At 40.0% G+C, this 15,671-nt stretch overlaps 1 protein-coding gene across 17 annotated transcripts in view; it reads left to right on the forward strand.

The window, feature by feature from the left end:
* Nucleotides 1–15,671, forward strand: part of Kalrn (kalirin RhoGEF kinase) — a 584,665-nt gene that overhangs the window by 265,140 nt on the left and 303,854 nt on the right. For 13 of the 17 annotated variants that reach the window (XM_010618178.2, XM_010618163.2, XM_010618171.2 and 10 more), the window contains exons 11-12: nucleotides 5,921–6,112; nucleotides 13,739–13,947. In XM_010618178.2, coding sequence (XP_010616480.1) covers nucleotides 5,921–6,112; nucleotides 13,739–13,947 — 401 coding nt within the window. The remainder of the gene's footprint in view (nucleotides 1–5,920; nucleotides 6,113–13,738; nucleotides 13,948–15,671) is intronic. The other 4 variants (XM_010618187.2, XM_010618192.2, XM_019206735.2 and 1 more) reach the window with 1 other exon arrangement.

A 15,671-nucleotide genomic window follows, 5' to 3' on the forward strand; every position in this document is an offset into this window, starting at 1 on the left:
TTTTTTTTTTCCATGCTAACAATCTCTACTTTTTGTTTGTTGGTTTTTGAAAAGTTATATTTAATGTGCTTATTGGTGTATTTAGGGTTGTTTCCCATCTTGTTTATTCTTCCATTTATTTCATCTGCTCTACTCCCTTTTTCTGCCTTTTTTAAATTAATTGAATATACTTTTATGATTCCTTAGTTTGCTTATTAGCTATAACTCTTTGTCGTCTTAATGGCTGCTTTAGAGTTCATAGTATTTTAACTTATCGTAGTTATCTACAAGTGACACCACTTTACACATAGAATGAAAGCTTTCCAAATGTACACTTCAGAGAATTCTAGTTTGAGAGATGTATTTCTTTCATTACTTTAAAGAGGTTTCTTCTAATACCAAAATATGTTATATGCACATATCAAAATAAAAATTTAAAAATACTGTTAAAAGATTTTAAATTAGAAGAAATAAATATAACAGAAAAGAATATGCTCTTTCTTTCTTTCTTTCTGTACCAGGGATCAAACTCGGGAACTTGTACTTGACGAGGCAGGTGGTGGCACTACTGAGCTAAATCCACAGCTCAAATAGAAATGTCAAAATGCTATTGAAAGATTAAAGAGCTACATAAATTAAAATTTATACCATATTTATATCAGAAATATTCAAAATTATAAAGATGTCAATTCTGTTCAACAAATGTAGCAAGAATTATGTGAAGGGTCAAGTCATGCTTTTCCTTTAACATATATGTTATACGATGATATAACTCAGGAGGCTGAGGCAGGAGGATCACTGTGAGTTTAAGGCCAGCATGGGCTATATAGCAAGTTCAAGGCCAGCTTGAATTACAAGTGAGATCTTGTCTCAAAAAACAAACAAAAGATATAAATGTTTTCTCTGCTCTTAATGGAACTATTTTGATTGTGAGTAAAAAAAAAAATCAACTCAATATAAACAATAGAGGGAATGGTCTGGTACCTATTTTTAAAAATTCATTGCTCCACTGGTTTTTGTTTTGGTTTGATTTGGTATTTGCTTATAATCTTTCAAGAAGTCTGCCATCATCCTTATCTTTATTCCTCTGTATGTAGCATTATTTTCCCCTCTCTGGCTGTTTTTCTGCCCACTGCTTGGGATCAGACTTCAAACCCATGCTCTCATACATGTTAGATAAGTGCTCTACTATCAAGCTACAGCCCTTCCTCTGGTTACTTTTAAGATTTTTTTTTTATAATCTCCACTTAGCTTGGTTTTTATGTGTCTTGGTATAATTTTCTTTGTTTCTATGTTGAGTTTTTGTTGAGTTTCTCAAATCTGTAGATTTATAGTTTTTTCTAAATTTAAAAACTTTTAGATCATTATTTCTTCAAAAATCTTTTACATTCCTCTCCTTTCAATAAGGAATTCAATTTCATGAACATTGGCATTCTTAAGATAACACTCTTAATCTTAACACAGCTTACAGTGCTTTAGTTTGAAAACTTCTTTATTTTTTAGCCTGTCAGTTTAATTTCTATTATTATTTTCAAGCTTGGCAACTTTTTCTTCTACAGCGTCTAACCTGCTGTCAACATGCTTCAGCACATCAACTCCAGAAGTACAAACTTTTTTAAAAAAATCTTTTTCCTTTACTTTTTGGATGTAGGAAATGCAGATATGGTGACCAGTTTTAAATCTTTGTCTGCTGTTTTTAACATGTATGTCAGTTCTGGTTCAGTTTTAGTTTATCAAGTTTTCCCTTCATCATAGTTATATTTTCTAGGTTCTTTGCATATTTGATGGTTTTTATTAGCTATAAGACATTGTAAATTTCATTGTATAAAATTTTAGTTGCTATATATTTTATATTTTTATAAATATTCTTAAGCTTTTGGGGTCACAGGTTGCTTGGGGAAAGTTTGATTCTTTCAGGTCTTTTCTTAAAATTTGTTAGGCAAGACTAGAACACTGCTCAGCCTAGGGCAGTGATGAGGAGCCCTTTAGAACTTTCAGTGATGTTAAAAAAGAATAGCCACCGCAGCCATACTTTCCACCCACTGTCCTAGGAATATTAATTACCACAGCTTCTGATTACTTGAGCCAATATCCCAAGAGTCGTGAGTTTTTCAAGAAGATGGGTAGAAACAGGAACTATTCCTACCCCTGTGTGAATGCTCCATACTGTTATCTCTAACTCTTTCAGATGGCTCCTTCTCCAGCCTCAGTTTCCTCACAAACAAGTTAATCTGCAGATCTGTCCCAGAGAAGATAAAGAAAAGATGTAAAATAGATTTTATTTGTCAACAATAAAAATAAGCTACTCCTCAAATGTTCTGGACATTGTCTTGACTGCTGCATCAAGACCCAGAGACAAGTCTGCCCTCTCCTGGTACCTAAGCCAGGCTTGGAACAGAGAGGGTTGAAGTGACTTCCCAAAGAAATGGCCAGGCTGAGTCTTAAAAGGCAAATAAGACTGGGTCAGGTAGAAAAGTGAAGGAAAAGGCATCCCAGTCAGAAAAGTGTGTGCAAAGCCAAAAGTAATTTTATTAGTGTCCAGAAATACAAGCAATTCAATAGGCTGCTTGCTCTAAGGACACTGAGCTGAAGCTGATGAGGAAAGTAGAAGTCAAATGAAGAAGGCCTCTGCATGCCATGCTAAGACATTTTATCCCAAAGGCATGGGAAACCACCAAACAGTTTTAAGTAGCAGCGAAAAGGGACCAGAGATCTTTAGAAGTTCTTTCTGGTAGTATTTGGGAGGAGGCTAGGCACAAGAGCAGCAGGGTGTCCACCTTTTAGTGCATATTTACCAATCATGCTATGCTCATTCCCACTTCTGATCTTGTTCATTGAACAAACATGCAGTGAGTGCCTATTATGTACCAGCCACATTGCCCGGCACAAGGTGCCAAAAACATATAAGACATGGAACTCTGCTTCAGGGAGCTCAGAGACAGTCAGGGAGACAGCGTGGAGACACATGGTTTCATGGAGCATGGTAATAGCTGTAGTATGGGGTAAGCATCGAGTAGCCTAGGCACAATGACAGTTCTGTCTGTGAGCCACCTACTTCTTCTCTGCTAAGTCCTGCCTATCCTCAGGCCTCTGCCTATGCTCTGGATAGAGGTAGGGTAGTGTAATAAATTGAGCTTGGCTCTATAGCCAGACAACAAAGTTTTAATCCTGATCCTCTAATTTTATAGTCATGCAACCTTGATTGGAAATTCTTTGTGCCTGTTTCTTCTCCTATAAAATGAGTCTGATGGCTGCATCAATTTCATAGGATTTCTGTGAAGTTTAAAGGTGATAAGATACATAAAAGTCTTCAGGATATTTCTTGGCACGTGAAAAACTCAGTGAATATTAGCTACTGTTATTCCTAGTTTTTACTCATTTTCTTTTGAGCATAATATTGTATCAAGAAAATTTAACTGCTAATTATCTGTTATTTTATTGCTTGTCCCATTTTATGTACTGTCATATTATTTTTCTCAAGACTGATTTATACTCCTTGAGACATAATACATTTTATATGCATTTCCACTCCTGAGCTTCTTACAGTGTGGGGTTTATATTAGGGTGATCAGCCACCCCGTTTTTCCCAAGGGAATTTCTGGGATAGAGGACTTTCTGTGGTAAACCCAAGTATATTCTGGACAAACTGGAATGAATGAAACCTTAAATGCAATAGGCACTTCAGTTTTAAGTTCAGTCTTAAGCTGAACTCACAAATCATCTTATTTTCTGAGCTTTGTGGCAAATTTATATATATTGTTTAGAAAATATAAAGTTGTAACCCTAGGTTTCTTTGGAGATTCCTGAGATTCCCTAGGACTTAAGTTAAGATTTGAGGGATTCCTAAAAAATGACTTCAGGAATATGTGTTTGTTTACTAGAGATTGTAAGCAACCCCATAATGGTCTTCTAAAACCTGCCCCACAGGCTCATAAGTCTCCACCACCTGTCATTCATTGTTTCTCCCTGTTTTCCTCATGACTCTAAATAGCTTCTTTTAGTTCTTTTCTGGACTTAACATTCTTTACCTAGCTGAAAAGGCCTCTTTCTCTACATAAGGCTGCTCCATTTTGTTCATGAATTTCCCAGTAGGAGCCAAACTATTTTTCCTCCTTTTCAGCTCCATCTTACCATAATTGGGACAGTATTTGCCTTGGACAGTTGATTTTCAGGTAACATTACTTCTGGATCGTCTGGGCCTCCCTGGGAATCCCTAAAAGCCAAGACTAGCATTTGCCCCCGGCCTGCCCCACTTCACACATTGTGTCCATACAACCCTGAGGCTGGGCCAGCCTGAAAAGGTCAACCCCATGTGTTGATTTCCTAGTCCTGCATGACAAAGCCCCACGGTCTATGTGACATAAACAACAGGAATTTATTTTCCCACTGTTGTGGAGAAAAGAAGTCCAAGACCAAGGTGTGGGCAGGTGTTGCTTCTTTCTAAGGAGAAGGGAGGAAGAGGGAGGATGAGGGAGAAAGCTCATTCCTCTCTCAGTTTCTGGTACATTGACGGCAGCCTTTGCCTCTTCTGGGACACATCCCCAGTCTCTGCCTTCATCTCTGAGTGGTGGTCTCCTTGTAGGAAAGTCTCTTCATAGTGTACTTTAATAAGGACGCTGGGCACACTGGATGAGGGGCCCACTTTCTCCCAGATGACTTGATTGATTTCAGTGTAACTAACTGCGTCTGAGACGATCATCTTTCCCAGAAAGGCCATATTCTGAGACACTGGGAGTCAAGAGTATAACATGAGTGGGGAGTGCACACAATTCAACCCATAACACCCAGATCTTCAGCTGACTTCAAAATATTCCATGAAGATGTGGAAGCCATGTCTCCAGGGGTAAAGCAAAGAAAACCTCACAGCCATTGTTCGTAATCCTAGACCAGTTTCCCCTCACTCTGTGTTTGATGCTAACAGCATCCACTTCTGAATTCACAAGTCAGAAGTGAGCGCCCATTTCACAGTGTGCAGACCAGTGTGCTGACTAGAAGAACTCTGAGAAATACATGTGCACCTGAGTCACCAGTTCCACTTCAGGATGTGTCAGGAGATTTTTTAAAAATAAGCCTGCTAAGGAAAAGTTCTGTACATGGCTATTATATGATAACCAGTATCCCAACTTCTATCCTAAGGAATCATCCAAGCTGGCTACCTTCTAAAATGCCTTGAAGAACACCACAGTGTGTACAGACAGGGGTTGGGGAATTGTGTGTGTGTGTGTGTGTATGTGTGTGTATACATGTGTGTGTGCATTGAAGTGACAGTATCATAAGAAAAACCACTAGACTTTCCTCAGCCCCCAGCTTCCTATACACACGCAGCCTTTACCAGGAATGGGGAATAACCTTCATCTATTCTGCCTGGCTGAGGCCACTTCCTCCTGTCATCTGCTTACAGTTGCTACCCCTTCTCCTCCAAAAGTATAGCTCTGTTGCAAAGAAGATAAAAACCTGCAGTTGCAGGACCCTGCGGGAAAGGCAAAGCAAGCAAGTTTGTGTTTCCGTGGTGTCCTCACTTAGACACATGCTCTGTCATTGTGGATGCACTATTTCCAACTCTGGCAGTTACAAGCCTGAGATGTGAGGGCAACATGGGGCTTCCCAAGGGTGGGGAATAAGGAGCCAGGTAAAGGAGCATAGAGGATCTCGTGGGTCTTCCAAACCCCTTTCCAGGGGCACTGCACCTCTGAGAAACCCCAGAGGCGGGCAAAGCTCCTATCTAGTGCCCGCTTGTAAGAGCAGCCCGGCTGCTCGCCTGCTGCGAGGCGGAGAGCCAGATCCGTGCATAGCACCTCGGTGCCAGATCCGGAAGCTGACAGCTCAGCGCCTCCACCCCTCCACTCCAGCTTGCTCGGGGAGTCCCAGGGTGGGCTGCAGGAGGGCGTGAAGCTAGCTTCCTGACTGCAAGTTGAGTTTGCCTCACTGTTGTTGCTGGCAGAATACCTACACCAATGCGGACAAGCTCCTAGAAGCAGCGGAGCAGTTGGCTCAGACCGGGGAATGTGACCCAGAGGAAATCTACAAGGCAGCTCGACACCTGGAGGTGCGCATCCAGGACTTCGTGCGCAGGGTAGAGCAGCGGAAGCTTCTTCTAGACATGTCTGTCTCCTTCCACACACACACCAAAGAGGTAAGAGGAGAGAGGGCAGCTTCCTAGTGAAGTGATCCAAGGTCCGACCAGGGCTGGGGGTCTGGGACTTAGTCTTCCCAGATGTTGGTGATATTAAAAATTTGCTTTTAGGACTCTATGAAAATTTCATCCCCTCATCTCTAGAGAAGTAGGAGACTTTGGAAGCAGGTGGTTTCTGGGGTCTGCTGGAGCATTTAGTATGCGGCAGGAGAAATTTGGGGCTCTCTTCTATAGAAATAATTGCTACAAGAGGAAATATAAGAGAAGCACACACCACTCCCCATTTCTCCTATTTGTCCTGCTGGTCAGAAATCAATTCTACAGAACTTTGGTCAGGGACCTTTGTTACCAATAAGGAGCATGCAGAGTTCATAAGTATGTGGTGTGATTTTACTTTATTGATTTTTCCCCTTTTTTCTTTATTGGTACATTTTAGGTATACAGTACAGTTACATTCATCATTGGGGTCTTGAACCTTTACATGATGTATCCTGGTGCTTATTTTTTCCCCATTCCCCTGCCAACCCTTTACCCCGTCCACCCTTCCCTATTTACAGAGACTTTGTTTCCATTTTTTTCCTTTTCTCTTTATTGACTTTTTAAACAGGGGATTCAATCTTTTTCACAAGGTCTGAGGCCGGGGATTAAAGTTGGTGCTCATATAGTTTGGATGTAGGGTGATGAGCAGTGAAGAAAGGGAGACTGAGGTGCCCTCCACATAGGAAGAAGCCAACTTAAATCCCAGACAGAATCATTTACCAAGTGGAAACAGCAGGGGAGGTTGAATTACATTAAGTGTCTGGCTGGGCAAAAGGGTCCTCTGGAAAGGAAGAGGGGGGGCAAACCTGTGATTGCTTTTCAGTTGTGATTAACAGGGGCACTCTGAAATTGAGTAAGTGTCCAGGAAGGAGGCCCACTTAGCATCTTCCTCAATAGCAACCTTGTCAGATGAATTCAGTTCATGTATGCATGCTTGTGTCCCCCTAGGAATTCATTTTAATGAGCATTAATTAAAGTTTGATTGCTGCCTGGGAAAAAATTAACCCTACTTAATTAAGTTGCTTTTTTATATTGGGAATGCATTAAGAAGCCTGGCTGTTACTACTTTATAGGCTTTTCTGACACTTTGTGGGAATGGATACGAATCATTGCAGCACATACCAGAGAAAAACATGAAAAGATGGTCTTTTCTAAACTGAGATTTCCCCCGGCAGATGAAGACCTGGTGAGCTCCCTGAAGCTGGCTGTGTTTCCTCTCCATGGGACCTGTAGCCACTCTCTGATGAGTGTCTGTAAGGCAAGGGGATTAATTTTAATCCAGGGCTTCCTGCCTGCTTGTCTGCTTGCTTATGGCTCCCTCCATTCTTAACAATGGCCCAGAAACCAAAGGGATATGTATCCCCTTTAAATTGTGACTCTATGGGTGAGAGAATGGAGCATGAATGAACAGGAGTCATGCTCCTCATTAGGGCTAGGGGTACTGGAAGTATGGGGAGATGGTGATTGAAGGCCTGTGTCTGTGAGAATACCACTCTCAAAAGGATGCCCCCAGCTCCCAGTTTCCTCTCTAGTTATGTATTCAACGAGATCTATACATGTAGCTGGGATGCTTGGATTCTAGTCCAAATATTGCCAAAAAACTATATGAGCATATGTGAGTCACTTTGTCCCAGCCCTAGGTTCCTCATGGATAAAACAATGCAGCTGATCTTCATGACCCTAAGGTCCCTGGTCATTCTACTATAAACCAAGGATCCACTTCTTTTTTTGTCTCCTTTTTTCCTTTATTTGATATTGATAACAATAATTAAAACTAAAGTAGTACAGGTGATTTACTAAGATACATGATAGGTGATTTACTAAGATAGCCTAAGATTTGGTTCATTGTAAGTACTCAGTATATATTAGGTGACTGCACTGGACCCTCGAGTTACAACCAGCCTGACATATGAACAGTTTGGGTTATAACTGGGATTCTGGTTTTAATTTATAACCAAAGTTTTGAGTTATGACCTGAATGCCAGCCGCTTGTGCTTCCAGATGGTATCATATACAGATTTAATCCTTAAGGAGTTCTGGAAGGAGCATTGCAACATCCTTTCCTGTGTGGGGTTAATTTGGAAATCTTGGGCCAATCTAAGGACACTGCTATCTGCCTTGTGTGGGAGAGACACTTTGAAGGCTGTGTAGAGGAACTGGAGCCTTCATTCACCAACTCGAGTTGCAACCAGCCCACGGGAATGAATCGAGTTTGTAAGTCAAGGGTCCACTGTATTTAATAAATTTAGTACCTGTTATTTGTCAGATAATTAACATATATCATCTCTGTAATTTCCATGATAATCTTATGGATACAGATTTTATTAAATATATTTTCAAATGAAGAATATTCAGGAAATAACTTATCTAAGTTTATAGAGTTTATTAGCTGACATTTCACCCATCTTTCTAAATACAGATTGAACATCCCTAATGTGAAAATACAAAATCTAACAGGATATTTCAGAGGGTTTCAGATTGTTAGAGCATTTTGGATTTCAGATTTTTACATTAGGGACACGAGACCTGTACACACTTGTACTCTTAACTGCTACCCTTACTGTTCTTGTTTCCTCTGTGTCTTTCCCCTTCCTTTTCTTTTTCCTCTTTACAAGGACTACATGGGGAGATAGATATTGACTGAGAAATGTAGTGTTGCTTAGTACAATGGGAAGCTAGTAATCCCTCCTAAGAAAAAGAAAAGAGGAAGGGAAAGGAGAGGTAAAGGTCTATACTACCCCATCTTTCATCCATTTCCGTTCTTTGGCTTCGACTCTTTGGACAAAGAAAATGAAGGGAGTGGGTGGGGAATCTGAATCACCAATAGAAAATTTCCCTAGGACCTGCTTAGGAGACAGAAGTGGATTATTAGGTGGCACAAGTGGACATTCTTCCATGCATTAATGAAAACCTCCTGGGGTTTGGTTTTTCCATATTCTGTTTAACATCTCTCAAGACTTGCTACTTTTCAAACTTTGGTAAATGTGGATTCTGTTTGATGGTGTGTATTCCTTCCTTTTGGCTTTATATGAAGACTGCTGGCTTTTTATTTAAAAAGGTATTAGCAATCAACTGTACTAGTCTATAAAGCTGTTTTAGAATTTGGAGATGCCATGATCATTTTTTCCTTTCACATTGAATAGTATACAGAGAAGGAAAATCTTCTGTTCAGTTTTAGTAGAGTGGCCTTGAATTTTGCTGAAGGAGTCCTCTTGCCTAGTTTTGGTGAGGTCCTTCCTTCTTCATTTACCTTTTTATTCCTTCCTATAATAATGCTGAATTTTTGTCTAAGTGCCAACGTATAATAGAGTATCACCATAGGTTATAATTTTCATAGAGATTTCTGAGTGAGAACTGAATATCTCCATAAATAATTTAATCTAGACTTCCTATGACTCCTCAAGCTGAAGTTTATAATTTTACTTTTTCCCACTTTCCACTTCAGAAGATTTAATCTAACTAGAATCAAAGAAGAAACAGGATGATATGAAAAAAGATAACCCTCAGGCCCATTTCTTCTGCAGATTAAAGAGTCTGCTTAATCCTATTGGCCCTGCTTTGTGAATTCTTTGCAACCTTGCAGGTAGAGAGAATTAAAACCATCTAATCGTTTCATCACAGTGTTATTCGTAATCTTTAATAATTAGAGACAATCTAGATGTTCCACACTGAGTGATTTGTTAAGCAAATCATAATGCATCTAAGTAGTGAAATATTACAGTCATTTGAAGTCACTGGCCAAAGATCATTAATGACATGAAAAATGACTTCTGATATACATAAAACCACATAATCAGCAATGATCACAATTTTGATCACTGACAGAATAAACACTAGAATTAAATGTAGCAATAAGTTAAGAATACTGTGGATCATATTAAAATAATTCTGTTTTACAAGTTTTCTTCAGTGACATTTTTAATTTATAATCAGGAATACTTCTTATGTTATTCAAAATCAAACTTCAGGGTGCTCAGGGAAGAACCTAGGGCCTTGTTCATTCTAGGCACATATTCTACTATTGCACTATACCTCTGGCCACTCCAAAATAAAACTGTTTACCCCTAGTTAAGGAGAACTGCTTGATAAAAGAGAAGTGACAAACGTATACTCAGACCCCTCTATGTGTCCATCAGCTATTAGCACAAATTGTGATATGCTTTCAGATATCTCCTTTTGCCTGTTGCCAAAAGGGCAACTGGCTGTTTATTGGTCTGGGAGCTAGAGAAGGTGCCAGCGAGAAGAGTTGATACAGTCCTCACTTTCTTTATGGAGGGAGAAGGCATTTGTAGCATTTGTCATCTGCTTGCACAGATCGTCCAGACAAAATTCTCTTTCCTTGCTATGTTTCCATGGAAATGTTATTATCCCTGGGCTTTTAAAGTATCAGTTTTTAAATAGTTTTTTAATATGAATATGAAAGTCAAATTAAGGAATGTAGCCAAAGTAACTATCATCAGCTCTTAATTAGACAATTAAATGCCTACTTCTGTTTGTTTCTCACTTTGAATCATTCTGCCATACCATTTCCGGCTCATAGGCATGTGTGCATACACACACACACACACACACACACACACACAACCCATACCACAAACACATAAGCACATATATCCCTACCCACCCACTCCAGAACCCAAACTAACAAAGTTTTCAAAATAAATGACAGCCTCAAGGACAAAACTGCTCTTGTATATTAGTAGTCAAATTGTCATGATAATTATTTAAGGAATAAAAGTGATAGTCAATGCCAAAGAAAAATGATCTCTCCAAAATGAGAGAAGTAGTTTACCCCATAGAAATAGTGCTGCTTTCAACATTCTTAAGGGTCAGTCAGTTTCACCAGCTCAGGGAAGCCATTGCGTATAAAAAGAACAGCCAATTGGCAAGAAAAAATGATGAAGTAAAATAATAAATAGACCTCATTATTTCTACAAAACTACTGTCCTCCTTCCTTGTCTTTCTACTTCCTTTTGATTTTCTTCAGCTTCCCTTTCCTCAGGCTGCCTGCTATACAGGCAGGACAGGGGCCATGGCCAGGCCCTTCCTGACCTCTGGATACTTTTCACTTCTAGGGCTAACCTTGAGTAAGCCACTCTACCCTGTTAAGTTTCTAGAAAATCTCAAATTAGGACATTTCTTTAGTATGTAAGTGTTTTGTGTCATAGCCATATGTATTCTGAGAGAAAGAATATACAAAGCATTGACCAAGTAGGCATTGCCAAATAGGGAGCCAGACCCTGAAAGATTGGGCCTCAGTTCAGGTCCATTGTGACCCAGAAGGGAAGGTCTGGAAGTGTCTAAACGCAGGATCCTTTCTGGGCTATGACAAGTGGGTGAAGAACCTGTAGTTCTGATCTGTTATGCTGTAGAGAAGTGGAGGGTAAAGAGGGGTCTTTGACGGAGGAGAAATCAAAATAGAGGACTGTAAGGAAAAAGCCTGTAGGCTGTTGCTGCCATGATTTTACCTCCTGATTAGTTCTGGCAATCACCTGCTTCTAAGCTTGAGTGGAGAGTCCATTCTAACTAAGTCTCATTTGCTGCCTAATATTTTGTAAATTAGCTGTAGTGTTTTCTCTCTAATCTGGACTCTTTGAAGCAATCCAAACATGCTTGTCAGGATTAAATCAGATGGGCACCTGCACAGAAGACCTACAGGACATTCAGTTGGTAGGTAAGTTATAGTTTAAGGAATGAAGTATTGACTTATCCCTGTGAAGTAGCAGTCAGTGGTCAACTTATGATGCAAAACACCTACTTCTGGCACAGTATGAAGCCTCACAGGTCCTTATTTCAAAATCATGATTTACATTTATTGCCATCAGGTGGTGACAGTGTATACATGGTCTTGTGGGATTTCAAGTGGCCCTCTGTTCAAGCTTTCCAGATTTTAAATATTATTTTAACTTGTTGTCACAATTATTCACACACTAGTGCTAAACTCTACTTTGGATGTCTTGGTGTCAAAGTCATTCCTATGGTTTTCCACCTTCTGACTTGTCTATCAAATTTCTCTCTCTACTGTTTTTCCCCCCTGGAATAACCCTTGATTTATCTTTCCTGCCAGCCATGTGAAAATTACAATTTTCAAAATATCACACTCATCTTCCCTTCCATCATTTATGATAATACTCAGTAGGGGTAGTCAGAAGTGGAACCTGTTGCAGGCCACTAGAGACCTATTTTCATTATGTGGAAGACCTATCAGTAAATGAGTTTTCAGCAGTTTGGTTCAACCCCTCATCATTTCCAGCATCTGTTCTGTTCAAAACAGTATTTTTAGCTTTTAAAGTCTTATAACTGGTCATAGTGGTCTGGGTATGTTATACTTTTTTGTATGGACTGGGAATCAGAGGTATTCTACCACTGAGCTATAGTGGGATCTTGGTTTACAAACAGTTCTTTCCACAATTCTGGTTGCAACTGAATTGCAAGCAAATACTATGCAGGTTTGCAAGTTGCCAGCCAGACTTGACAACAAGATTCTGTCTCAAAAAAAAAAACAAAAATCAAAAAAACATTTTTAAAAAAAGGTTTAAAAAAAAGATTTAAAAAAGCATTGAAAGTTGCACTTAATACACATACCAACTCACTGTGATGAATATAATTATTGTGTACTACAAACATGTACTAATAAAACTTTTTTTAAAGAGTTTGGGGATATAGAGTGGTACCTAACATATACTATGCTTACAGTTTAGTTGCAACCAGAATCATGAAATGAATTCTGTGACCAGAATCATGAAAAGAATTAAATTCATGAACCAAGATACCACTGTATATCCCCAACTCTTTTTTAAAAAATTTTTTATTAGTATATATTCATAGTATACGGTGATTACATTTGTCACAGAGAGTTGGTGCGGGTATATAACACACCTCCAACATTTAAAAAATTTTTTTTTGAAACAGAGTAATGTTAAATTGTCAAGTCGGGCCTTACATTTGCAATCTTTCTGCCTCGGCCTCCCAAGTAGCTGGGATTATAAGCTAAGTCATGATGCCCGGCTCTTTACTTTTATCGAAGTTGAGATAAGCTATGTTTTTAGTGTCCTACTTTCTAAGCAATTTAGCAATCCTGAAAATAGCAAAATGGTTTAGTATAGCATAGAATATGCTTAATCTTCATTTGGTTCTTGTAAAGCAACATTTTCTTTTTTGCATATTTGCAATATCATGGTAAATTTCTAAGCATCAATGTCTAGCTTCCTGGAAGTGTGCAAAGCCTTCCTTTTTCTCTCTTCTGAAAGATAATATTTTTCCAATCTAGTCTCATGTTCTTCCTGGTCTTTCAAAGGTGGGAAATCTGTCTGCTGTAAGAGAACTATAAGTTTCCCAGAATAATAGGTGGTCCCTGTCCTTTGGGAAGCCAACACTAGCGGAGTAAACTTGGTGAGGATGGTGATGAATATAAATATGTAAACAACCCAACGCACATTGTGCATAGGTGTGCTGATGATGGCAGTCCGATTGCACTGACTGGTGAGGGTAGAGGAGGAGACTTCAGTCCAGCATTCTCATCCTCATGCAGCCCTGTCCTCCCTCTTTCACCTTCCCTGAGTGGAGACTTTGCTCTCTCCCCCACAGTTGTGGACATGGATGGAGGACCTGCAAAAGGAGATGCTGGAGGATGTCTGTGCAGACTCTGTGGATGCAGTCCAGGAATTGATCAAGCAGTTCCAGCAGCAGCAGACTGCCACCCTGGATGCCACCCTCAATGTCATCAAAGAAGGCGAAGATCTTATCCAGCAGCTCAGGTCAGCGCCTCCCTCCCTGGGGGAGCCCACCGAGGCCAGGTCAGCATGGGCAGTGGTTTCCAGTGGGAAGCACCTCGGTAGTCACGAGATAAGTCATGTCCCAGTCTTCACTCAGCCCCAGTCTGCTTTGTGGTCTTGTGTGAGCTTCAGTTTCTTCATCTGTCGGACACACGAATGCCTGCACTTAAATTTGGACTAAAATAGTAAATGGGAAAGCTCTGTTTGAGATCATCATTTATCACTTTAGATGGTATTTGGCAAAGAGTAAGTAACATAAATACAAACACTAAACTCAACAGAAGTTATCTTAATTCATTAAACGTCATGGCACATTTGACCATGTGGAGAAACAGACTTTAGTCTTATTTGGCATCTGATCTTGGGCTGCACTGTGAACTCCAGTGACCTAGTTACATTTACTGATGATTGGCTTTGGCCCCTGGAGGATGTAGAGAACTTGTGATCTCCTAGCCAGCTCTCTGTTACCCACTTAGGATCTTTCTACAACCCTTGCTGCCCAGGGGTTAAAAATCCAGCCTTCTTTGTGTTCACCTAAACACATATACCTAGGCCATAACCCAAACACATTCAAGGAAAATCCTGTCGAAAGACTTCTCTTTGTTTAAAATTACCCCACACCCACTGCTTTTTCTGTTGGCATCCTGCCCCTGCCCCTGTCAAGGCCACTGGCTTCTTGGATGAAGTGATGCAAGGCCTTGGGCAAGCCTGTAGCAACCATCCTAATGTCAAGGTACTGTGTAAATAATGTGTGATGGTGCTAATGATGCTCACCCCAGGGACTCATTTCTACCCAGGAAGCACTGAGTGCTGGGACCTCTGCCAGCTGTGGACAGGAATAATTTCATCAGTGAGTCTCAGGCCAATGCTTGGGCCAGAGGGAATTTCTTCAATTGGAGAGGACTTCTTTTTCCTCCATACCAGTTGTCTAGTTAAATAAACCATGAGAAATTGCCTTTAGAAGTCCCTGGCATGTTTTTCTGTTGAAAATTAATAATGTATATTCTAAACATGCACATGAAGCATTCTGAATCCTCATATTGCATACTAACAAGACAGGCTCTTTCTTTTCTTTTCCCAGTTCATTTTCATGAATATATAATGCATGCTAGCTTTGTCTCCTTACCTAGAAAACTCTATTGTCATTTGCTTCTAAAGAAAATTACAAATAGTGGGCAGTCATTTGACCTCTCTGGGCCTCAGCTGCTTCATTTTTGTAATTAAAGGGTTCACTCTAGGATCTCTGTCAGCTCTAGAATTTTTTGATGACTTTGTATTCTCTTTTCAAATACTTTTCACAAGCTTGGCTGGCTTCACTCTGTATTGACATGTGCCTATGGAAATGCCAGGTATCTTACTTTAACAACTGCCAGATTTGCACAATGCCTAAGGATTTATGCTTCTTAGTGATGATATGAGTAATGCTTGTTCTACAAGTTTAAGTCCCATGGCTTATAGTAAGTGACTCAGAGCCACCAGTGACATTCATTTCTCTACTGTCCTGACTCTAGCCAAGGCTTCCCTCACTGACATCAAAGCCAGTCAAAAGAAAAGAAGCAAACAGGACTTAGTGGACACTGGTGAGATGCACACACACATACACACACACATCAGAAACACATCGATCTTCACTGTTCTGTCTTTTCACTGGTGCACATAAGGTAGTTTCTGCACAGCACGGTGGAAATCATTGTCTTCCTTCTGGAAGCTGTGTGACAGAGTAAGGCTGGGAGGAGCAGTCAGAG

Source organism: Fukomys damarensis, unplaced genomic scaffold, assembly GCF_012274545.1.
Source record: "Fukomys damarensis isolate Sample0158 unplaced genomic scaffold, DMR_v1.0_HiC HiC_scaffold_24, whole genome shotgun sequence".
NCBI classification, from domain to species: domain Eukaryota; kingdom Metazoa; phylum Chordata; class Mammalia; order Rodentia; family Bathyergidae; genus Fukomys; species Fukomys damarensis.